Source organism: Benincasa hispida, chromosome 9 (assembly GCF_027475165.1).
Source record: "Benincasa hispida cultivar pf3 chromosome 9, pf3_genome.v1.1, whole genome shotgun sequence".
Taxonomy (NCBI): Eukaryota; Viridiplantae; Streptophyta; class Magnoliopsida; order Cucurbitales; family Cucurbitaceae; genus Benincasa; species Benincasa hispida.
In genome coordinates, this window is record NC_143486.1 from 32,610,609 (window position 1) to 32,637,186 (window position 26,578).

The window sequence follows — 26,578 nt, forward strand, 5'->3', positions numbered from 1 at the left end:
GTAATATATGTTAATCTTTGCATTTAAAGTAGTCTTATACAACTGTGAAATTTTTATATTAATGACTTTAAAATTGAATCCGAATAGATAATTGAAATTTTATCGGTTTGAATAGGGTAATAGTCACAACCTCAACCGTTTAATGGTATACATGATTTTTTCTACATTTGTCATGCAAACGTTTTACAAAACAAACACTTACATATATGAATTTTATAGGCAAATCCCAAAAAACAAAAATTGAAATTTTGAAAAATACTTCTATTTAAAGATGATGTCAAATTTTGCCCATACATTGGGAGTACTTATATAAACAAACTACCTGATTAGTTCCTAAAAGAAGGTTTAACATAAAACTAAACAACTATTTTTATATTATTCCAAAAGAACAAAAAGTCATAATAATAGACCAAGGAAATTAGTGGTTGGCATTTTATATGTGATGAAGTTATATTGGGGCATCTAAAATAAATGCCTTTTCATTGCTTTTTTTTCTTTTTTCTTTTTTTTTTTTAAAAAAAACATTCCAAAAATTGTAAACAAAAAGCAAATCAATTGACAAATGACTTCTGGCCTACCATGAGCCATTTACTTAAAATAATAATAAATAAATCACCAACTTGATCAATAATTAAAGTTTCCATGCAAATATTTGGAGATCAAATATTCACCAACTTTTGATAAAAAATAATTATCTTCATTATTTTTTGTTTTCTTTTTCTTATTTTTAATTTTTAAAAAGTATACGCGTTTCTTTACTTTTTTTTTTTCATTTTTCCTTTTTAAAAAGTAGTTTCTTTATTATTATTATTATTATTATTATTATTATTATTATTATTATTATAAAAAGCATCATAAAATTATTATTTTATCATTTTAAGTTAAGGAATATAACACATCATTTTTTTTTACTGTTTAAATATTTTAAATTTTATTTTATTTTTTACCTAAACTCTAATTTTATTTAAAACTTACGCCTACGTAAAATTATTTTTAAAAAAACCCAAATATACTTTTGCTCTTTCCTAGAAAAAAGGGGGAAAAGCTAAGAAATAATTACTAATTAATTTCTTTTCTTAGAGAAAATAAAAAACAAAAAACCATAAGAGCTACCACACCCAATCGATTTAACATATAAATATATATTATCATGCTTTATAATTTAATGAATATATTATATAAAACATATCTACATCTATCCATTTTAATCATACAATCGCACCCCTTCATTATATATACTTCTCCCTTCATTATATGTACCTTTCTATTAAATCTTGCAACCATTACTATTTTACCTTCACGTTCGTTTTATACTTTTTAAAAGAGTTTTCTACCATTTTTAATTCTACTTTTTTTCCTTTTATGTTTGGTTAAAAATGAGTTGTTTTTGTTCAATTTGTTAATTCATCCGGTTAATTATTGGTCTAACAGTCGTTTCTTAATTCAACATTTATCTTTAAAAAATTTGCTTAATATCTTACTTCATTTTATTCCTTTGATAAATTTTAAACTTCATGCCCAATATTTATATTCTACCTCTTCACTTTATAACTTTCATTCTTCTTAAATTTCATGTTGGAAATTTACTATTTAAATTAAATTAAAAATATATTCATTTCATAATTTATGCTTAAGGGATTTATAATTGCACATGTCATCTAACTAGTAAGGATAAAAATAGATAGACATAATAAAACTTAAATATATATAGTAACAACAACAAATAAATTTTATAAATACTTGAAAAAAAACTAAGGTAATCAATATATAAATAAATGATTGCAATATACCTAATTGACATATATATTAAGAAAAAAATAAATTTATAATTATTTTTCAAACAATATTATACTGTAACTATTTATGGGCAATTACATTTTCATGGTAAGATCAATCAACCTATCATATTTCAATTAATGACAAAATTGAGCCAAAAAAACACATGCCGCAAACGGCGAATCTATACTTTGGAAAGAAATCGATTGTAGAACAATTAGAATAATATACCAATATGGTGCTTACCATTAATGAAGCTATCATGTTCTATATATAGTGGACAAACTTAGGGTTTTCTTTTAATCCCATTACATATAGAACTTGAAAAGGTTGGGTCGAGCCTGGACATAGGGGAACCAGTCGAGGTAGGTTGCCCTCAACCTCCAAGGTCAAGGTAGGCCTTTTTGGTCGAATGACCCAATTGCTTCCAGTTGCGAAACTAAGGATAAATCTCATAAAATGGGTAAATGGTTGACCTCGACCTCAACTTTCAAGGCCGAAGCAGGCCTTTTGGGTGGTCTTGTCCAATCGCCTGATCCCGTTTTCTACCCATCTTGGATACATTCTGGTTGAGGCAATTTTGTTGGCTTTACTCTTAAACATTGCATTTCTCATACATCTAAAATTAACTATAACACTTCCTATTAACTTAACAAATTTTTAGCACTGTGACAATAATTATGAAAATTCAAAGATAAAACATAGTATAATTTCTAAATGAGAAGGCAATTGCATTTAGCAAAGATCAACCACACACCAAAGGATGAATGATGCTAATGATTTGTGATCAAACATTATTTGGAAGGATATATGATGTGATTGTGACTTTACCAAAACATTGTTTGCAACTCACAAACAAGACAACTCAAAGGGATCCATTAATTCCCACCATACATTTCTCTTAAATGAAACAAAATTATGGGGAAAAAATCCAACCCTATGACCGTGAGGGGCTTCTAAATAGTAACCAATATTCTAGCCCCCAAGTGGATTTCATACGTTAAACAAGCCGTAAACCTAGCAAACCTACAATGGTTTAAGAAGCCGAATCTACCTCAGCCCAATTTTCACCACAAACACCCATCAAGGGGTTGACCACTACTTGTGGGTAACCAAGAGACCAATTGGTAAGGGACCATTGTAAGCTTGAGAAGTTTTCTTGTTTCCTTTTTTCCTTTTTTTTTTTCTCACTTCCATGACAGTAGAGTGCACTTTAGTGAAGAATAATGGACCATTGTATGAAACAAAATGCTCCTCTTTTTATTATTGGATTAATGTGGGAACAGGAGCAACAATAGTCGGTGGAAGAGTGGGTAAAAAACTGCAATTTGCTTGGTTGGAATTTTAGACTTCAAGTTGTCTTTTTCAAGATGCTTTCTTCCTCCAACAAAGTTTGGGAAAGGAGTAGGCATGATGTCAAGCTCAATCAAATGCACAAAAAAGAAACATCCACCATTATTTTAAAGAGGCTGAGGCAATTGACATAGAACTCCAAAATTCTTTCTTTGCACAAGTGACCACAACAAACACTTATTAGTATGTGTCCAAAATAGTTACAAAAGATCATAGTGTTGATAAAACTTGGCAATTCCCTTTTTTTTTTTTTCCAAACACAAGATGATAACTTATGACATCATCTCATCCCATCCGGAACCACAAGATGATGATCTATGATAGAAGGGGGGGGGGGTGTGCTGCCCTGTACATTATATCCAACCTGCGAAATTTCTGAGAGATCCAATTTTCTTCTATAATTTTACATGAATAAAGCAAATAATGTATTGTAGGTAATGGTAATCAATAGAGGAACCTTAACTAAATAAATAGACCACTATGCAAAGAAAACCATTCAACTGCTTTCACCCAGAATATACAACTCACAAATTATGGCAAGATGAAGGATCAAGGTTTTCTCAATGCAGAGGCTGCTCCCATAACGACTGCCAGAACAATGCCAAGGCCAGCACCGAGGGAGGCACCAACTGCTGCAGATGTTAGAGAATTTTCCTTGGCTTTTGCATCTCGGGTTGCATCCATGGACATTGCACGCTCGTATTCCAATTCCATGAAAAGTCTCTCTCTAGCCAGCTCCTTCAGTTCAAAAAATGGAAACCATTGGTGATATACACTTCAGAATCAGGCCATAGGAACCAAAAAGAGATAACTACAGAGACCACAATTGGAACATATGCAGGTAAAATTTGAAATTTCTGAGAGATCCAATTTTCTTCTATAATTTTACATGAATAAAGCAAATAATGTATTGTAGGTAATGGTAATCAATAGAGGAACCTTAACTAAATAAATAGACCACTATGCAAAGAAAACCATTCAACTGCTTTCACCCAGAATATACAACTCACAAATTATGGCAAGATGAAGGATCAAGGTTTTCTCAATGCAGAGGCTGCTCCCATAACGACTGCCAGAACAATGCCAAGGCCAGCACCGAGGGAGGCACCAACTGCTGCAGATGTTAGAGAATTTTCCTTGGCTTTTGCATCTCGGGTTGCATCCATGGACATTGCACGCTCGTATTCCAATTCCATGAAAAGTCTCTCTCTAGCCAGCTCCTTCAGTTCAAAAAATGGAAACCATTGGTGATATACACTTCAGAATCAGGCCATAGGAACCAAAAAGAGATAACTACAGAGACCACAATTGGAACATATGCAGGTAAAATTTGAAATCATATTTACCCACAAATGAGATACCAAGACAAATTTTCTGAGAAACTGATAAAGGAAACAGAAAAAGGAGAGGAACGTGTCAAAGCTACAGATTATTTGAGTTAGATGTTTAAACCTGAAATGACGTCTCCTCATTGCTACGAAGTACACGGTGGATAAGCTGACAGAGAGAGCTGACACCCTCCACCGGTAGAACAGTCTCTTTCCTCTGAAAAGGCCTCCTAACAAGATTGATTGGAGCAAGAAAAAGCTTTTGAGCAGCCATTTTCACATCCGAGTCTTCAATAATTGCACTGGTGGACAAGGAAGCAGTAGCAGCACCAGGAATGAAAACGTAAGGACTCGAATTGATTATTCCCGTAGTGGATGGAGATGCTTGATAAGCTTGCAAAACAGCTTCAATTACTGCTTTCTGTTGATGCGCACTTACGGAAAACTTGTTTGTTATGGCAAGGACCCAAGGAATACCAAGAGCTTTAGCCTCATCCAAAAGTAGAGATAGTGCCGGCTTTGGTTGTGATCCATTTGATTGCATGCATAAAGGTACTTTATGCGATAGATTATGAACAAGAACCAGCAAATCTGTTTTCCGACTGAGGTCACGAATCCCCATCCATAATTCATCCCTGAAATTTGATGCTTCCATCTTAAGTTCCTACAACAACAGAAAAAAAACAGTAAGAGCAGAAACTCGAAATATAAATAGAAGAAATATATACATGTGTAGATAGGAGTAAAATCTGTATCCATCAGAATAGAACCACCTCTGAAATACAGTACGTCACATTCCCAGCTACATGGAGATCCATTCAATAGAAAAACATGTAAAAGCAAATTCAAACGCAAACCTACTTCATACGTTTCTAAACACTAAATTTTGCTTCATAGTATAAGTTGAAAAGCTGCATTGAAAGGAACAGTCTATATTTTATTTTTAGAAACACAAGAATCATCTTTCGATAATGTATGATGTTTTATCAAAAGCCTGGACAAAGATTGCTAAGTGCAACAGCCAACAAGTATTCAATCCTCAAGCATTAAAATAGAAAAATATTATGAATTTGATTTAATACAGAAACCCATAAAAACGCCTTAGAAAATAAACTTTATGTCAAACTGAAATCATGCAAGTGCAAATTTGAACGTGTCTTGAAATAGAAACTCTTAGCTTTCTCAGCGCAGCATTTACATTTGAGGATCCCTTGTTGACAGATATAATAAACTTGCACATGTCAATAATTTACAACCTAATTTAATATTGAAAAAAATACATACATTTTTGCCCCTAGTTTAGATTTGGTTGCATTTTGGTTTTTGAGTTTTTAAACTCGACATTTTAACCTTTGAAGTTTGGGATAATCTCGTTTTTGGTCCCTACCGTTAACACTTTTAATCTTGTTAATTTTCTGTTATCTAGCTACTGTACATTTTTTTAAAATGATGTGGCATAAATATATTAGTTTTATATTTGTTAAGTGAGTGATGTGGCAAAATTATATTTATTGCTGTTATTTACATTGAAAAGATCAAAATTTATAAACTTTTTTCTTCTCTCTATTATTTCTTCCCCCGCCCCCCCCTGCTGCCTCTTCTTTCTTTTCTTTCTCCTCCTCCTTTCTTCTTTTTCTTTCTCCTCATCCTTCTCTTTCTTCTTCTTTTTCGTGTTGCCCTCTATCTAAACCTTCGAAGACCTGTCTCGCACCAGCAGGTTTAGACATGTTTTTGTTAGTTCCATTCCCATCTAAACATTTACATGCTTCATTTTTATCTCAGTTGCATCTGGCGTCACAGACTCAACTTGATAGAACAAAAACATTACTAGTCTCTTAGATCTCAAATGTTTTTGTTCCATATTTTTCAGACCATTTGGAACAATTTCTTGGGTTTGTAGTGAATATGATCGCACATTCGTGGGTGAGCCACAATTTGTCATCAAAAATCAGGTCATGCACCACAACAATCGCCGTTGGTAGTGGATATGGGCATCGTTGAACTGTGGCTTCATTGTGGAGGTTGCTCGCCTTGCCAGAGAAAATGATGTCACTGGCAGAAGAATGGGGTTTGGACGAAAGTTGAAGCCACAGTTCAACGATGCCACACCAGTCCAAAAATCATTTTAAAAAAAGTCCAGTCAACCCTACATAACAGAAAATTAACAGAATGACCAAAAGTGTTAAAAGGTAGGGACCAAAAAAAAGCTATTTTCTCAAACCTCATAGATAAAATGTCAAATTTGAAAACTTGGGAACCAAAACACTACCAAAACCAAACTACAAGGATCAAAAGTGCAATTTTCCCTTTGATATTAAAGGCAAGCCTAGTGGAGCAAAGACAGTATAGTTCAGAGTTTTCATTTGGACAATTAAAACCATAAAGAGATAGCGCAGCGGAAGGATGGAGAGAGAATTCATAGGATTGATATGCTTACAAGACTCCCAACAACAATACAAAATGGAAAGAAAAAAGTAAGTACAACCATATAAAAGGCAGAGCATTGATGGATTTTTCTGAGTTAAAGTCAAACCTGCAGATTCACTCCTGGCGAGTCACAATAGCAAATGCCACCAGAAATTGCTTCTTCAGCTCCCATTGCTGGAAGCAGATGCTCAATGCGTGGAATGGGGGTCATCCTATCCTGACTAACTATTGCCTTGAAAAGTGAAGTTTTGCCCGAACCCTGTACATCCCATGAGTTATATTCATCACAAAAGAGGAGGGGGAATTCGGGGTGGGGTGGGGGATGGTGAGCATACCTCAAGGCCAAGTAGCCGCACCCTACGAGTTCTCACATGTACCTCTTTCATGATTGTTGCAAAATCACTGGTACAGAATATGAAAAAATCCCCCAAGCCTTCAGGACGGATGAGTTTCTCAATATTAAAGGGTAATCTATGTTCTGTGCTAGAATCATCGACAGATGAGTTAGTCACTGGGAACACTGGGCTTGCTGAATCAGCCACTGCCTGATGGTTTGGTGGCCGTTTCAGAGGTGTTCCAATCACAACTCGCATTTTTTGAAGTTCAGGGGCTCCCTCACTTGATGAGATGGTTGGAACTGAGGGAAATGACTCCACCCTCGTTGAACACCTGAGTAAATGCAGACCTTCAATATTTAATTTTCCATTCGAAATGAATTGACTACTGCCAACTTCGATACAGTACTTAAGAAGCTAAGGCCTTATTTGGAAAACTATTTTCAAAACAGTTCTTTTTTGTGATGTTCCAAAACTGTTTGATGTTTTAATAAATGTGATAAGCAGACTTGTAAGAACTAATGTTATTGTGCATATTTGAAATATTAATCACAAATCTATACTTCTGAAAGGAGTAACAACTTCATCTATACACAAACAATCATGAACAAATTAATAGTAATGAGAACACAAACAAGAGGAAAATGCAATTTAAAAAGTTAAAGGACACGTTTGATAACCGTTTGGTTTTTGAAAATTATGCTTGCTATTACAACTTTATCATCTTCTTTACCATGGGTTCCATCTTTCTTAACTAAACACTTGAATTCTTATCTAGATTTAAAAAACAAAAACAAGTTTTCAAAAACTACTCTTTCTAGTTATTAAAACTAGACTTGGTTTTTGAAAACACTTCTAAAAACTAGAGTATCTTGCTATTTTTCGTAGGGGGTGATTGTATCGCAGATATTATTTCATGGATATAGATATTAAATATCTGGGATTTGAATGTCTGAGTTTTAAATATCTGTGATAATTAATGTTTGTGTTTGGATATGTAGGATAATTAATGCCTGGAATCTATGTTCAATCTACCAATTCGGTGTATGGAAACCAAAATTAAATAATTACTTAATTAAATCCAAGAACCCAATTAAAATAGTCATCAATTAAATTTAGAATTATTTAGTTTATTGTTATATTAATTAATTATTTTATCAATAAAAATAAAAATAAATGAATATTTTTATATTTTAAGCATAGTTAAATTATTTAAATTAATATAAATTAATTACAATTGATAATTAAGAATAATAATTTATATTGAATAGTTAAGATAGCATAAAATATTAATTGTAAAGGTATTAGTTGAAATTTATTAAGTCTAAATAATATATTTATATATAATAATTAATTAAAATTAATAGTTATGAATAATTGATATTCATTTATTAATTAATTAGGCTATATTTTTACTGTTCATCTCTCAAGCATAAAAATCTCATAAGTATGCAGGGTATTACGAAAACCCATGTCAGGTGGGATTTAAAGTTCCCTGGATAATTAATATCATGGGCTTTACAAAATAAAATTGTACGAAACAAACAAGGATATTAAATTTCTTCTGAAATCCCATAGGAAAACCTGTGAAACAAGTGGCCCTTATTGTCTTTACTACTATTTTCATGTTCTTGTGTTGAACTCTTGGATCATCTAGGCATACTGTGAATGTATAAATCAAGGATAGTTTATTTCCTCCGTTTTGGATATCTTGTTGGGTATTTTTTTTAAGCATGGCTGATTTTTTTGGTCAAAGAAACAACCCATCGGTATGAAATCAAGAGAGAACCCCACACAATACTTATAGGAGGAAACATCAATTACTAAAAAAAAAGGATAAACTGAAATGAACGAAAGGTGCTTTGTTTTACACACACACAAAAAAAAAAAAAACAAAACGAGTATAAGAGGAAAAAGAACCACTAAAGAGCAGTTGTGACTCCCTTCCAATCGAGAAGATTCTCTATGAAGACCATCCCAACAATAGGAACTCCCTTCCAAAGCATCCACCACCCGATTTCTAACAATCGTGTTTGTTCACCTTCTCTTTAGCTGTGACAAGTGCTTCCTCCTCAAATAAACCACCCATGTCAACAAAGCACAAAGCTTGAAGTATGAGAGATGATAAAACTGAATTATCATTTAAATAACTAGCTGTAAAGGGATCTTGAGTGGAAATAAAAGGATCTAATCCGCTCCAATTGAAATCTGCTTCAACCCACCTGCTTTCCAATCCAAGCCTGCAGATGACATCCTTCTCTAAATCATCACCCACCCGAATAGCATCTTCACCTCCCTTTGAACTCTCGCAATAGACCACAAGAAGAGTAGCAAATTCCTTCAAATGAAAGTGAGGAATATCCAATGCTTTCACCCAAACAACACCCCCCCCCCCCCCCCCCAAAAAAAAAAAATAATAATAATAATAATAATCCAATTTCCTCCCCCACAACTAACATTTCCTCAATAGCACATCTTGATACAACCCCATCCCAATTCAACCAAGTTCAACAGTAATAACTAGCCATTACAGTACATGATTGGATATCTCCATAAAAAAGGCTTGAACCTCAACCAGTCTCCAAAACTTATCTGAATTCCTCACACAACGCTTTCCCACAGACTTGATGCCCTCTCCTTGCCACCAAGATGGTTTTTGTGATATCAAAAGCAAATCCCTCTTCATTCTCCAGGGAAAAACTTTTGACACTCACCTCTTTGAGCAATTTTTTATTTTTAAAGAAGAAACAGATTTTGATAACTTTGTGGAGGACACAAAATGTTTGGTGAGTAGTAAATGTGGTGTTCTAGGTAAGAATCATGTCAATTTTTCCAAAAACAACCTACACCCATCTCTCTCTTTTCCTTCGGAATAATCAATGAGGTTCTTCCCCTGATATGGCTCTCATGTAACCACTAAGCATATTCCACGAACATTCATAATGAGGTGAGCCCAAACTACCACTTCCACCACCTTCTCCTTTGGAAAAATGTTTCCAATTTCAAACTCACCATTGCAACCATCTCTAACCCATGCTACCATTCCCAATTGAAGGTTGACTTTTAAAGATCCCCCTCCTAGACTTCTCTTCTAACGCAAATCCTTTCTCATCAGACTGAAGGCAAACCTCTTCCGTTCAATCTTTACTCTGGTCAAAGTATCCCCCTGACTCTCATCAAGGGATAGTGTTTCTAGGTCAAATAACCTTTTTATCATTCAACTGCGTTAATTAGAGTGATTTGAGAGTTTTGTTTTTCCTTCTTTCTCTGAGATTACTTTGTTGTACCTTTTCACACATCAATCAGTAACATGTGCTTCCCTTTTCATATGTGTGTATATATATATATATATATGCCTAGTTGATCGTGTGAATCAGGATATAAGAGGAAAATAAAATTAAAAATTAGAAGAAAAAATTAGAAGACATAAAGCCATACCAGTTCCCATTTACTTGAGCATGCACAAGTGTACAAAGATGCAACCCAAATCCAGTAATATCAACTTTTAAGGGGTCACAGTTTTTCTGACCGGGTGTACCACTCCATCCAAGGGGAACAACAGAAGTTGCTGTTCGAATAACTGGAGACTCCACTATTTGAGCAAGCTTGACAGTACCTGCAACGGCAAGTCCAAGCCACTGCTGAAGATGCGGAAATTGCTGCATTTGTTCTACTCCCATGATAGATGAGGCATCATATTTCATACATAATTCATAGATTCTGCACAAAGACCAGTTTCTTATGATATAGAAGTATGTCACTGAAAACGCCACATTTATTGTGTTAAAAGTCCACATAAAAAATGGAAGCAAAAAAAAAAAAATACTACACAATACATTCTAGCACATTCCTGGGTTTACAGAGGAATCTAGTCCAAAATCAGAGACACTTCTTGGTGTCAAGAAGTTGTGAAAATAATCAGCTGTATGTTACCTTACCACATGCTTCATCAAGACTGGAATTCTCTATCTTTTTTTCTTTTTAAGAAACAAAGAGACAGATGTAGAATTGTATATAGCATAATTAAGTGTAGATTAAATACAGGTCTTTTCTATTTTAAATTATTATTCGATACCCTTTAGTTTACTTATTTGAATTGTCTCTTCAATTATATTCCCCATTTTTTGGGTCCTTAAAGCAATTTCTCCCAAAAAAGAATCAAAACGAGAAGAGACTGAAGGACTTCTCAACATCATTAACTAATAATCTCATCTTCAATTTGCCGATAACACTATCATTTTTTGCTCTGGTAAGGAGGATTCATTTTTAATTTTAAAACACATCTTGCCATTTTTTGAGGCTATATCCAAGCTTAAAATCAATAGGAGTAAGTGGTCGGCTTTTGTGCATAAACTGGGACCGGGATAAACTTAGCAGTTGGGCTAAGAGGGCTGGGTGTACAATTGGTGGTTTTCCTTCGTCTTATTTAGGCCTCCCCCAGGTAGCAATCCTAAACCTTCCGTATTTTGGAATTCAGTGGTTGATAAGGTAAGGAAAAGACTTGCATCGTGAAAAAAATGTTACTTTTCCAAAGCTGGTAGGCATACTTTGATTTCGTCAGTGTTGAGGACATTCCTCCCTACTTCTTTTCTCTGTTTAGAGCCCCTAGTAAGGATTACAAGGATATTGGAAAACTTATGTGTAATTTCATTTGGGAACGGGTGGAAGAAAGTAGAGATCCGCACTTGGTTACGAGGGAGATTGTTGAGAGGTTGGTGAACAAGGCGTTAGAATTTGGTAACTTAAGGATCTGCAACAAAACCCTGTTAGCTAAGTGGCTTTGGCGTGTTCCTCTCGATCCTAATACCCTTTGTCACAAGGTTATTGCGAGCAAGTATGGACCTCATCCCTTTTGAGTGGTGGTTGGGTGGGGTGAAAGGCACTCACCGATATTTGTGGAAGGACATTTCTAATGAGTTCCCCACTTTCTCCCTTTTAGTCTGTTGTGTGGTTGGAGAGGGTAAAGAAACATATTTTTGGGATGACCCCTCTACTCTACAGTCTTAGTTCTCCCGTCTTTTTCATTTTTCATCCCTAAAAAATCATCTAGTTTCTGACTTACTGATTTGGTCTGGGAGCTCAATCTCCTTTCCTTTCAAAGTTAGTCGCTCTTCGACCGATAGGGAATCAAATGATGTCATCTCTTTGTATCCTTGTCGGGGGAGTTTAACGTTAGGTGCTAGAGAAAGGAATTGCATGTCTGGACCCCTGACCCTTTGGAGCTTCTCCTGTGACTCCGTCCTCTTTACAGAATTAAGATTCTAAGTGAGATTCTTTGCTTGGCAAGTTCTACATGGACATATAACCACTTTGGATCGGCTTTTGAAGACAATGCCTTCATTAGTGGGCCCATTTTGTTGCTTTCTCTGTCGAAACACGAAGAACGACATGGATCACATCTTTTCGAGATGTGATCCGCGCACTCTATCTGAAACTTATTCTTCCAAACATTTGGCCTTTTGCTCTCCAATTAGAGGGACACTAGTGTTATGATCGGAGAATTCCTCGTCCATCTGTCCTTTCGGGAGAAATGTCATTTCTTGTAATTGGCAAAGGTGAGTGCTATCATGTGGAATCTTTGGGGAGAAAGGAACAACCAAGTTTTTATTTTTCGGTAAAAAAACATTTCATTGGCAAATGAAATCAGGGAGAACCTCAAACACCTACAGGTGATTACAAAAGAGAGCGCCAATTAGTGACTAAAACGGAAAAACTAAGTTTTTAGAGAATAAGGAGCCTAGTGATGTTTGAACCTTAAGGTTTCATGTATCCCTTTGGCCTTCGATTTCAAAGTTCTTTTTCTTTTTGTAATTGATGAAAAATAGAGTAGGGAAAGAAAAATAGCACATCAAGATTTTACGTGGAAAACCCTAATTAGGGAGAAAAACCACGGGATAAAGGAATTCTTATTAAAAAACTGATACAAAGAAATACAATAGACCACCAGCTTAAATAGAGAAAAAGGAAACACTAGGGTACAATGAAAAAGACAAAAATGCCCCTAGAGTGCAAAACCCTAATTTCAACACTCCCCCTCAAGTTGGAGCGTAGATGTCAATAAGATCCAACTTGCTCACACGTGCGTCAAACAGCTGTCTGGATAATCCCTTTGTTAGGACATCTGCAATCTATTGATTGGAAGGAATATAAGGAACACAAATGTTGCCACTATCAAGTCTTTCCTTGATAAAATGCCGATCAATCTCCACATGCTTTGTTCTGTCATGTTGAACTGGGTTATTTGCTATGCTTATGGCTGCTTTATTATCACAGTAGAGTTTCATTGGACCGGTATGCTCTTGATCAAGGTCTTTCAAAACTTTTTCAAGCCAAATCTCTTCACAGATTCCCAAACTCATGGCCCTGTATTATGCCTCGGCACTACTTCTGGCAACGACACCTTGCTTTTTGCTTCTCCATGTAACAAGGTTGCCCCACACAAAGGTACAATACTTTGATGTTGATTTTCTGTCTACTACAGATCCTGCCCAATCAGCATCGGTGTAAGCTTCGATGCATCATCTTTCAGTTTCAAGCCTTTCCCTAGAGAGGTTTTCAGATATCTCAAAATATGCTCTACTGCCCTCATGTGTTCTTCGTATGGAGACTGCATGAACTGACTTACCATACTTACTGCATAAGAGATGTTGGGTCTAGTATGAGAGAGAGATATTAATTTCCCAACAAGTCGCTGATATCTTTCTTTGTTCACTGGAATACCTTTACTCATATTACTTAACTTTGCATTTGCTTCTATAAGGGTATCAACTAGTTTGCAACCCGTCATACTTGTTTCCTTAAGCAAGTCCAGAGTATACTTCCGTTGGGAAACTGAAATTCCTTCTTTCGATCGAGCTACTTCCTTTCCAAGGAAGTATCTTAGTTTTCCAAGGTCCTTGATTTCGAATTCCTCAGCCATCTTTGCCTTCAATCGGTCAATCTCTAAAGTATCATCGCCTGAAATAACTATGTCATCAACATAAACAATCAAAACTGCAATTTTCCCGGATAATGACCTTTTAGTAAACAGAGTATGATCAGAATGATCTTGTTTATATCCTTGTGACTTTACAAACATAGTAAACCTGCCAAACCAAGTCCTTGGTGACCGTTTTAGCCCATATAAGGACTTTCTTAATCTGCAAACTCGGTGATTAAACTGTTTCTCAAATCCTGGGGAAGAACTCATATAGACTTCTTCCTCCAACTCTCCGTTAAGAAAGGCATTCTTCACATCAAGCTGGTGAAGGGGCCAATCCTTATTAACTGCAACAGCAAGAAGGACCCGAACTGTGTTCAGCTTTGCAACCGGCAAAAAAGTCTCAGAATAATCAACCCCAAAAATCTGAGTAAAACCCCTGGCAACTAATCTAGCTTTGTATCTGTCAACTGTTCCATCGGGCCTATACTTTATTGTGAACACCCATTTACATCCGACTCCTTTATGACCACTTGGAAGATTGACTTGATCCCACATATGATTTTTCTCGAGAGCTCTCATTTCTTCCATAACTGTGGCTTTCCAGTCAGAACTTTCCAACGCTGTGTGTATACTGTTTGGTATCACCACTGTGTCTAGGTTTATAGTGAGGGCCTTGACCTAATTACTATAGGACAAGTAACTCTGCAACGGATATTTAGTACATGATCTAGTACCTTTCCTTAGGGCAATCGGAAGATCAAGGGATTCATCTTTGTCTTTACTTTCTTCTAACATACTGCACTCACCCTCCGGTTCTGTTATTTTCCCACTCTCAACAATTTTTTCAGCGGGAATACGAGACACTTCTTTTCCAGGTTCTATCATGTTCTCAAGAGTCACACAATCATCTCTCTCTGCACCATCATCGACCTCAATCACATCTTTGCTGTCATTATCTTCCCTGCTTTTGCTCTCAACATTTTCAAAACAAGCATCAGTTTTATCACATTTATTATCATAATTAGGGATAGGACTACTAGTACCTGGAACTGACCTCTGTTCAGACTCATGAATTGGAGCCGGAGAGATAACAGGCGGCGCTATTTCCTTCCTGAGATTCTTCCTATAGCATGTGATCCAAGGGACTTGTTTAGTTAGGAGGATAGATGCATTGGTACTGATACTGACATCAAGGATGGGTTCAAGTTCAGGTAAGGCAGAAAGGTTGGGACCCCAATTGGTTTCTTCACTAGAATGCTCCCCCTGAAGAGAACCATTGGGAAAGAATGGATGATTTTCAAAGAATGTCACATCCATAGAGACAAAGTATTTTCTGGAAGGAGGATGATAACACTTGTACCCACGTTGATGTAGAGGGTACCCTACAAAAACGCATTTTTGTGCCCAAGGGATAAACTTGGTACGGTTAGGTCCGTGTGTATGGATGAACACCACACAACCAAAGACACGAAGGGGTACATCAAAAAGAAGTCTGGAGTTTGGGTAAGACTCTTTGAAGAAATCTAAGGGGGTTTGGAATTTTAGGACCCGAGATGGCATGCGGTTTATTAGATGGGTTGCTGTCAAGATAGCATCACCCCACAAATAAGAAGGAAGGGAAGTTGACAACATAAGTGATCGGGCAACTTCAACAAGGTGACGGTTTTTCCGTTCGATCACTCAATTTTGTTGAGTGTACGCACAGGAACTCTGATAGACAACACCTTTGAGACTAGGAATTCGCGTAAGGCGTTACTAAGATACTCTTGACCATTATCACTCCGGAGAATAGCGATTTTAGCGTTGAACTGGATTTCTATAGAATTGTAAAATTGTTGGAAAATTGAAGTAACTTCTAATTTATCTGTCAGAAGGAAAACCCAGGTTAGTTGAGTATGATCGTCAATAAAGGTTACAAACCAACGCTTCCCAGTTATGGTAGTGACTGGTGACGGACCCCAGACATCGCTATGGAACAGAGTAAATGGTTTAGAGGGCTTATAAGGCTGAGAAGAGAAAGAAACACGAGGCTATTTGGCCTAGACGCACACATCGCATTTCAATTTAGAAATATTAACGTTGTGAAAAAGATGAGGAAACAAATAATTCATATACTGGAAATTAGGATGGCCTAGGCAATAATGCTATAACATATAATCAGTTTCAGAAACAGAAAAATGGGAAGAAAACAAACTAGTCCTATCACATATCCTAAAGGAGGCTTCTTCAGTGAGAAAATAGAGTCCCCTGGCATGTCGGGCAATGCCAATCGTCATCCCCAAGCTCAAATCCTTAAAAACAACATCATCAGGTGAGAAGATAACACAACACTTCAAATCTCTTGTAAGTTTACTAATAGATAACAGATTGTAAGACACTTTTGGCACATACAACACATCTTGGAGGATTAAGCCTGCAAAGAGTGACACCCGTCCTTTTCCAGCAACAGGGCAAAGGACCCATCTGCAATTCTGATTCTTTCATTTCCAGCACCAGGTTGATAAGACAAAAATTGATCAAAGGAGCCAGTTAAGTAATTTGTGGCTCCTGAGTCTAATACCCACGGTTTATTACCAGTTATACTCACAAGGTCAAAGGAGTGGAAAGTACCTGAATGGGCGATTGCACTTACACCCACTGTAGTAGTAGTGCTGAGTGGTTTCCTGATTCTGAGGTTGAGTATCTCTAGTAACAGATTCACCTACAAGAGCCCGGCTTGGCTGTCGTTTCTTACCATTTGGCGGTCAGCTGTGAAGTTTCCAGCACTGATCTTTCGTGTGCCAGGGTTTTTTGCAATGTTCACGCACTGGGGGCGGCTTACTGTTCTATTTATCTTGGACAGGTCCTGAAGTTTTGAAAGCAGTGGAATCTATTGGTGTTACAGGTGTATTGTTCATGGCCCTCGACCTATCTTCCTCCAGGCGAACTTCAGAACAGACTTCCATTAGGGATGGTATAGGTCTGGTCCCCAATATACGACTTCTACTGTATCAAATTTAGAGTTGAGTCCTACAAGAAAGTCATACACGCGATCCGTTTCTTCAGACTGATAATGTAACACTCCTCCACAAGAACAATTCCAAATCATTTCACGGCACAAATCCATCTCTTGCCACAAGAAAGACAGCTTGTTAAAATAAGCAGTAACATCCATTGTTCCCTATTTGCATTCGTGGACCTGTTTACGTAGGATATATAAACGAAAGGTATTCTGTCTCCTGGAGTAGCGTTTTTGGCTGCCTCCCAAATATCATGGGTTGTAGCTGCATATAATAAAGGTTCTCCAACCTGAGGTTCCATACTTCCAATCAAAATCGATCTCAACAAAGAATCCTCTCCTTTCCTTATTCGCTCTTGGGGATCACCGATTCTTGGTTTTGGTATTTCACCTGTTAGGTATCAAAATTTATGACGACCCTCAAGGGCCATTTTAATAGATTGGGACCAAAAAAAGGTAATTATCACCATTCAACTTTTCTCCTATAATAAAGCTAGAAGAATTGCCTATAGCTCCAGAACATAAATTTGAGGGGTAAGTAGGGAACAAAGTTATCGAGTTTTCAAGATATGGGTTTAGATCTGGTTGGATCTTGGATGTCGATCCCAAGGCTTCCCCAATAGCAACTAGCTGCTACTGAAACATCTCGTTCTGTCGTTTAATCTGCAACTGCAACTGGGTAACTTGGTCTTGGATTATACTTCCTTGGTCTTGGTGGTATGATGAAGAATCTCCCCCTCCAAACTCACCCATGATCGGCGAAAACTGCCCCATTCAGTTACTCATACTAGGTTGGAAAACACCCACACTTCTTCCATCTGTCTTTTGGTGCGGCATTGGCTGAGATGAGATGCTGATTTGAGAGGAGAAGACCAGCGGCAACGGCAACGGCAACAGGAACTGCTTGGCACGAACTGGTCGGCGCTGGGCTTCACAGATCTGGACCGGTCGGCGCTGGGTATCGCAGATCTGGACTGGTCGACTTCGTTTGGCTGTGTCTGAGAGCGACTGGATAGATCTCGGCTTCGTTCGGCCAGTCACTGGTCGTCTTCGTTTGAGCGCGACCGAGCCAGATGGGTAGCTGCAGGGTCGCTGGTGGCTGGTGGCTGGTCATTCTGTCTTCGAAGGAGTCGGGCGGCAGTTGGTAGGGTGGCGGCGGCTGGTCTTCACGAAAGTGGGGAAGAAGAGATTGGAAGTACTTGTCAATGGCTTTTTGGATAATACTGGTTATATCTGGGTTATTGGTTTGGGATTCTCCTGTTGGATTTTCCTCAATAGTGGCCAGAGTTTCATTTCCATGCTCTGATACCATAATGAAAAATAGAGTAGGAAAAGAAAAATAGCATACCAAGATTTTACGTGGAAAACTCTAATTAAGGAGAAAAACCACGGGATAAAGGAATGCTTATTAGAAAACTGATACAAAGAAATACAACAGACCACCAGTTTAAATAGAGAAAAGGGAAACCCTAGGGTACAATGAAAAAGACAAAAATGCCCCTAGAGTGCAAAACCCTAATTTCAACAGGAATTATTCTATAGGCACTATTTTGCTTGATTGGAACCCTTTTCTTTAGTGGAGTTCCCTTTTTGGGAGCTTGATTGTTTTGCCCTGGAATTCTTTCATTTTTTTTCCTCAATGAAAATGGTTGGTTTTATTTCATGCAACAATGAGAGTTTTCAAGATGTTAACAAAATTCTGCTATTAACCAAATAAGACAAATCACTATGAAAGCAAACAATAAAAGCACCACAAAACATGAAAATAAATTAGCTTCCCTTTACATACCTTAAAGCCACATTTTATTATCATTGAAAATGTTTGTACAATACCAACCCAAAAAAAAATAAAAAATAAAAAAATAAAATTAGTAATCTAAACTAAGAATTTCATTTAATTGAGATTAGTTTGAGAATTGAAATTAATACACTATAAGAACTAAGCTTCAAATAAAGAGTGAGTGGCTACCTCTGGAATCGAGACCTATATGATTTCATTGAGTGTGATTGAAACCGTTCCCGTAGTTCTGCAATTACAGAACTTACCTGAAAATACCTTTGCCAGAAGAAAGCAAACAATATGAGAGTTTCCAAAACAGAACCAAAATGGTCTTCGGATAGTTTCTCAAACTAACAGGTTAGTAAAAATATATATTCTTTTAAAAAGGAAACAAAACTTGGAAAAAAAAAAAGAGAAAAGAGAAGAAAAAACTAACTGCCAGTAAAAAATCAATAATCTATTAGTTTCAATATTAAAAAAAAATTAAAAAATTTATATAAAAAATAAATAAAAAAAAAGGCCAGATAATTAGGCATAAGAAACTCATACCGAAGTCAGCTTTGAATATTCCGCTCCAGAGAGTGACTCAACCGTAGAATTCCCCAAGAGATAAAGCTACAATATAAGATTAAGAATAATTGTGTTTGAATTTACAGCATTTTTTATAAAAGAAAACTTCCAATAAAGAAATAGAAAAGAGCACAATAGGAAACACCAAAAAAAAAATCAAAAAGAGGAAAGCAAAGAAAGTAAATAAGTAATTATGTACGACATAAGAAAACATACTTGCCCAAAAGGAACATATGAAGGTAAATAGGGCACTCTACGCCAGTTCCTACCAACCCCATTCTTTTTAGTAGCTTTTACATTTGCAGGTGGACAATTATCGGAGTCAGAAATTGGCTTCAGAGATATACCATCCAAACCCTCCTCAATTTCAAGAGATTGAGGTTCAACGACATCATCTTCAAGTAAGGCTGTTGAAACAGAATCTGATGCTGAAAATGTCCCAATAGTAGCCTTCTGTTTTTCTCTGTATTTATTAACTTGCCTTCTAACACTCTCCAAAGGAACGAGCTTCGAAAGTCTCCAGAAGGAAGTCTGTACAGGGCCCAGACCTAAAACCAACTGCTCCCCATCCTTCTCTTTTGGCTTCTCGGCCCCTTCCTCACGTTTATTTGTCAGTAGATTAGTGCCTCGAGTCTCAGGTGACGCATTAAGAGGCTGAGCATTATAATGGTGGAAATATGCAGGAGACAATAGACGTGGGACCAAATCTTCTGGAATGCAGTAACTCTTAAAATGATGCTGCCAGCCTTTCCTATTGACATAACTGGGGGGAAAAATGTTGAGGCGACAAAAATTAAAAAAATAATTTCTTTAAAAAAGAAAAGGAAACTGATAAATCATATATGAAGACATACTCTCTCAAGGCTGCATTTCCAACTGGAGGCTGGGAAAAAGTAATACATTTGACTTGAAATTTTTCACTCTCCTTTAGAGAAGAAGAAGCTGCAATACCCCTCAGAATGGCAAGAGTAGCTAAAACTGCTACCTAAGAAGGATAGCAACAAGAGTTAACGTTGTAGTTTACAACATCAAATCAACTACTAAAACTAAATAAGAACCAGGCTTACAGCTCCACCAAGTGAATGTCCACATAGCACGAGTTTCTGTTTCTTCTTTTGAGCAAGCCTGTATAACTCCAGAGCAGGTATTCCATTGGCACGAGCCAAGAAACCCTGAAGGAATGACATAACATGAAGAATAAGGTGTTTTGCAAACATATTTGGTGGGGGGAGGGGGGATCCAAAAAGAAAATTCAAGAAATTATTTTCACTTTGTTTATAGACAGAATTGGTACCAGCCAGTGACCAGAAATTTAAAATTAATTAATTATTTAATTCAATTGGCCTCCCTGTGCAGGAGAAGCAAAGAAGATGCTAACCACATTTTCACACAACAGACTAGGATTTATCAACAATGTTCAGGTTATTTTGTTGCTCCAAATAATATCAACCTCTTTTTGGTCCAAGCAGTCCATTCAAAGGCAAGCCTAGAATTCTTTGAAGCACTTTACTCGAGACTAATCTTAAGAAAACTTAGTTAAAGAGAAGTACAAGATCCTTCAGCGGTTGATAATAAATTTGGCTGCTTTTGAAATCTTCTATGCTTTATAACTTCCTCATAAGAGTAGCCTAACTAAGAGCTTCTGCAATTACTCTCCTAATCAAATGAAAGTTGGACAGGTCAGTAGTCACGGCTAGGGAATTTCGGAGGATATATTTCCTCACTTAACCTTTATTGATCACTTTTATCAATGAATTCTTTTCTCATAAAAGAAATCTTGTGCAGAAGGGGGAAAATCAGAAAAACCAAAGAAATATAAATACATAAGTACGTATTAAAAAAAAAATAATCCTACAGTCCCTAATTAGGTTCTACCTAAGCTGGATCAAAAAAGAGAACTCCAACAACAATAGTTACCCGATGGGCAGCAGGTTTGGATTTATTCTTCAGCTGCTTAGCCTTTGACTCAAGGGGATTCCATGAATTCTCAAATTTTCCCTTGCGATTCTCATCTTCATCAGAATTCAAAATTTCGCCATCAACACCATCCACTACATCTTCATGGAATATAGCTCCTTGTAGTATATTCACATCAGCCATTACATCCCTTACATTTTGCAAAACAAAACGTTACAAAAATGCAAGGAAAAAGAGTGGGGGAGAGGAGGGGGGAGACAGAGAGATAGAAGAAAAAAGCTTCCACACACAAACGCAATGAATTCTATAGTAGACTCAAGTAGCAAGAGAATCAACTACTTCCCAACTTACTTGTATTGCTTTGTTCCAATGAAGGAAGCAAACAACGTATCGCCAGCTTCTGCTAGTAAATACCTAAAAATAACAATAAAACCTGATAAGTACTCCAGCAAAAGTGTAAAGATTCAACCATCTACAAACCCACAAGCTTAAATGAAAAGGTGGATTATAAAAAAAGAGATCGCACAACAACAAGAAAATTACATGAACTTCATTCATTTCCAGCTATTGGTGAACAATCCAATTTTAAAATAAGAGAAGTTCAGATGAGCTAAAACTCATTGTAACCATAGGATCGTAAAAATCATTTTTCTCCAAAATAACTGATAAAATAATAAAAGTTCCTTGTCAAAAAAAAAATGGAGCCCAGAGAAATAAGCACATTACAAATCCATATTAACGAGTTAAGTAAGAAGCAACCCATGAATAGGATTTCAGAGTGAATGATATGAAGAATTATCAGGAGCAGAAGTAAACATTTCTGAAACAAATTCAATAAATGAAAGAAAACCTGTGTGGAACATGATCTGAAGATGGCTGCACACGCTCCAGAGAAACAACTTGTCCTCCAAAGTCGGCCTTGAATTTATTCACAGCTCGAACTAACTCGCTTGCAGGTCTCTACAATGTTCATGAGGCATTTCATGCAAGGATGATATCCTCTTAGATCAGTTAACAAATGGAAGAATATAGAGATTGGAGATAATTGTGGCATACAGAAAGACCAAAACAGCAGCAAGAAAGCTACAAAATTTACCACAATGTAATCATCCAAACATCTATCACTTTTTAATCGAAGTCCAACGGAGTCGCATGTCAAGTCGATAGTCATGAACCCATTCACATGCTTACCCAAATCAACTACTAAAATAATTTTTGGAGAGAAAATTAGTTGTTTCCCAGACAACCCACTATGGCCACAAAGAGTTTGGAAGGATTTGTAGAGTAATGACCACAAGGTCTTTGCAGCACAATTCCACAAAACCCTTCAAAAAAAAGAAAAGAAACAAAACTTTTCATTGAAAAAAGACATAATAACTCTCAAGTGAGTAGAGTAACAAAGTAAACCAAAATAGACAATAATATTGAAATACAATGAAAAGATCTCCAGAAAACAAATCCTTGTAGTCCTAACAAGCCAAAACAACTGAGAAATATATATCTCGCTGATATAGACTAAAAAAACTTTAATCCGAATCCCAACAAGCAACGTGAAAATATAATCCTAGAATTGTTGAAGAAAACCCACTCTACAAGAGAAAGCCCAAGATCACAAGAGACCAACTTCTAAAATCTGATAAAAATGTATGTTTAGCTCCTTGTTTATTCTCCTACATTGGTTAGGTCTTTGTCCAAGCACACTAAGTGCATCCCAATGGACAAAGACCTAACCCATGTAGGACAATAAACAAGGAGCCCAAGACTTCTAAATTCATAAAGAAACCATAAATCATACAACAAGATATTTAGCTACCCGTGACTCCTCTTCAAATCCTTCTCCTCATGATATCTCACCCTCAACTTCTAACTCTACATATCAAAATCTCCCAGACCAAAATACTTCAAATCCACCTACTGTTGTAAGTTCATCTTTTTTTTTTCTTTTTTTTTTAATGAAAACAACTTTCATTGAGAAAAAATGAAGAATACATAGGCATACAAAAAACCAAGTCCCAAAAAAAAGGGACTCCCTTTACAAGAAGGGACTCCAGCTATATGAAATCGTTTCTATAGAATAATTACAAAAGGAAAAAGAAAAAAAAAGCTTTGAAATTGAAACCTACTGGAAAACATGAAAGCGAACAAGGGACCATAACTCCCTAAGGTCCCTCCTCCACACCCCTAAACACCCTACTATTCCATTCACCCCACAAAACCTATAAAAACGCACACACACTAGCAAGTCGAAGAAAATGGCCTTTCTCCCCAAAAGGTGGATCGTAAGCTCATCTGAGTCTGCATCTTTGCTCGATTCATCTTCAGTTCTCAACAAGCATCCTATGGTTATGAGAGGGAAGAACGGGATCTTTAAACCAAAAGTTCTTATGGCTGAATATCTTGAAGTGGGACCACCGAATGTTAAAAAAGCAATCAATTATGATCATTGAGTTAAGGTGATGTCAGAGGCATTAATGCCTTAATGGAAAATATAACATGGTCCTTGGTCTCACCTCCTATTAATAAGAAGATCATTGGGTGTAAATGGTTGTTCAAAATCAAGGGAAACTTTGAGAAGGTTGATCTAGACTATACTGAAACATCTAGTCCAGTGGTAAAAGTACGACAATACGAGTTTTCTTTGCTCTTGCACTTGCTTATGGTTGGTCCTTGAGACAAGTAGACATTCATAATGCCTTTTTGCATGGCTTATTGACTGAAGAAGTATGTCTCAACCATCATGCATGATTGATCCTTCTGCACCATTATTTCATTTATTCAATGAAATATTTCTTATCAAACAAATCATGTATGATTGATCCTTCAGCTCCTACTATGGTCTCTAAATTAAAGAAAGCATAGTATAGTGTAAAGCAAGCACCTAGAGCTTGGTTTGAAAGGCTCACTTTTTGAATTCCCTTGGTTTTGTTAATTATAAAGCAGACTCCACTTTGCTGGTAAATCATAAGCACGGTTTGCTTTGGTATATCTGGACAATATTGTCATCACTGGAAGATCATCAAAGGTTGTGGATCAATTGGTTTCTGTTTTAAATACTACATTCTCACTTAAAGATCTGGGCTCTTTAAGCTATTTTCTTCGCGTCGAAGTGTCTTATCCACCATTTGATGGTTTGTTTCTTTCTCAAAAGATGTTTCAAACTTGTTGTATAAGACAAATATGCAGGGTGCTTGGCCAAATTATAATTAGTGGTTCTGTTCTTTCTGCTCATTATGGTGAAAAATTTACTGATGTTTCGTTGGACGAAAAACTAGGTCACTTCAGTATGTTAAATTGACAAGACCTGAGATTGCCTATAGTGTAAACAAAGAGTGTCAATTTATGCACTCTCCCAACATTATCCATTGGCAAGCAGTCAAGCATATTTTACAATATCTAGCAGGCACTTTGGATCATGGCTTGCTGTTCAAAAAGCCAAAAGATTCGCTTATCCAAGGTTTTGCTGACGCAGATCGGGCATCTAATCCTGATGACAGAATCAACCTCTAGATTTTGTGTATACTTTGAAGGCAATTGGCTACAAAGAAGCAAGCAATAGTTTCCAGATCTAATACAGAAGTTTGGCTCATGTCTCAGCTGATCTGATTTGGCTACAGCCACTGTTTGTGGATTTGCACTTGTCAACCTCCTACTTTATGCTGTGATAATCTCAGTGTTGTTCACCCAAGTGCAAATCCAGTTTTACATTCTCGAATTAAGCACGTGGAAATAGATATCTACATTGTTCAATATCTTGTTTTGCAAAGAAAGGTGTTGATTCGTCATCTTATAGGTAATGAACAGGTTGCAAGCATCCTTACAAAACTGCTCTCTGCTTCAAATTTTCTTCCTTTAAGAGACAAGAGCTTAATGTTTGTTCTTCTCAATACATTGGCTTGAGGGGGGCATTAAGAGAGCTCATTAAGAAGTTGTTTTGTATTTCAATCTGTTACCTTTTTTTTTTACACAACTGTACAATTTGTTCTACTTTTCTGATTTTCAGTTGTAAACTTTTTATTTCAATTTACACAGTTTGCCTATAAATATGGAGCACTGATCTTGATCACTAACATACAAAAAGATATTCACTTTGTGATCATTCCCTGTTGATATTCTCAAATCATCTTTACTAGGCTCCTAAGATACTCGACCACTCTAAGCTTAAGGGAAAGTTCAATCATCATAAAGAGAAGGACCAAATTCTCTAAATTTACAATTCCCTCACATAAACTTCCACAAGTAGCTCGCGAAGCCAATCGCCAGTGGTACTCTTTTCAGTACGAACCATTATATTTCCTATTAACATCATTAACCCAACATTTGTGAAAGGAAAAGAATCAAGTCCGTTTCCATTCTCCCAAACTTGCAGAATCATCGAAATGCAAACAAATCAAGAAACAACTACAAGACATCCCAGATTGATGATACCTTGTAAACGCATTCGGAAAGAACCATGCAACAGAGAATCTCTTGTAGGTCGACAACAGACTCAGCCTTAAGAGCAAGGCAGAGGTCGTGGAGTTGCTGCCGCCGGCGTTCGTACTCTTGCTGAATCTTCTTCCTCTGCTCCCTGTAGTTGGAGTTCCAGAAGGGCCACCTCATTTTCCATTGCAGAGGTCCCCAGGAGACCTTGAGGACCTTGTCGCGCTGATCTTTGATCCACGACTCGACTCGGCTTTGTATGGACTGCATACGGTCCATCCAAAAGCCCTAATCGGAACCACTGGGCAGGAAGAAGGACTCACCAAAATGCTACCAATGGAAGGTTTTGCTGAAATTTTGAGAGGAAGACGATTTAGGGGACCATGGAAGAAAAGGATCGCGTTCTCTCGATGAAGAATATGCTACAAACTTTTGTCGTATCCAAATTTAATCCCATAGTTTATAGAAATTTAGAATTGAGTGTTTAGAATGTAAATAGTTAGAATTTAATCTTAATGAAGCGATAAAACTCTCATAAATAGTTTAAATTACATGAATAATCCAAAAATATTTTAAATAGAAAAATAAAAAAAATTATTTACATATAAAAGTAAAATTTAATCTTCTATGATAGTCGGATAGAAGCCTATCAGCATATATTAGTGATGGAACTTAAATAATCTCTACCTTATAAATGAACTCTACAATAGGAATTATTTAGTATTTCATCAAAGCAGAAGCACTAAAATCTAA

General features: G+C 36.5%; 1 protein-coding gene across 4 annotated transcripts; it reads right to left on the reverse strand.

The window, feature by feature from the left end:
- Positions 1–3,727: 3,727 nt before the first annotated feature.
- LOC120087314 (lipase class 3 family protein) lies at positions 3,728–26,326 on the reverse strand. 4 transcript variants are annotated; one of them, XM_090317962.1, is made up of 15 exons: positions 25,832–26,282; positions 22,257–22,366; positions 21,758–21,820; positions 21,407–21,596; positions 20,557–20,661; positions 20,344–20,474; positions 19,706–20,252; positions 19,469–19,534; positions 19,109–19,185; positions 10,658–10,939; positions 7,220–7,553; positions 6,991–7,143; positions 4,582–5,121; positions 4,140–4,349; positions 3,728–3,867 (listed from the first exon to the last, which is right to left on the reverse strand). In XM_090317962.1, exons 1-14 carry the CDS (start codon positions 26,102–26,104, stop codon positions 4,161–4,163), a joined length of 3,060 nt encoding a protein of 1,019 aa, XP_090174088.1. In that variant the 5' UTR covers positions 26,105–26,282; the 3' UTR covers positions 3,728–3,867; positions 4,140–4,160. The 4 variants fall into 4 exon arrangements, with proteins under 4 accessions (XP_090174088.1, XP_090174089.1, XP_038900211.2 ...); XM_090317963.1 differs by lacking the exon at positions 3,728–3,867 and adding an exon at positions 22,503–22,731 and having other exon boundaries at positions 3,984–4,349; positions 25,832–26,234; XM_039044283.2 differs by lacking the exon at positions 3,728–3,867 and having other exon boundaries at positions 3,984–4,349; positions 25,832–26,326.
- Positions 26,327–26,578: the final 252 nt, after the last annotated feature.

Bases quoted from the DNA above. Each gene is read 5' to 3' on its own strand.
- LOC120087314 (XM_090317962.1), bottom strand. From the start codon at position 26,104: ATGGACCGTATGCAGTCCATACAAAGCCGAGTCGAGTCGTGGATCAAA. The intron at 22,367-25,831 runs GTATCATCAATC...TGAACATTGTAG, and splicing joins TTTCCGAATGCGTTTACAAG to AGACCTGCAAGCGAGTTAGT. The intron at 7,144-7,219 runs GTATGCTCACCA...TGGGATGTACAG, and splicing joins TGCGGCTACTTGGCCTTGAG to GGTTCGGGCAAAACTTCACT.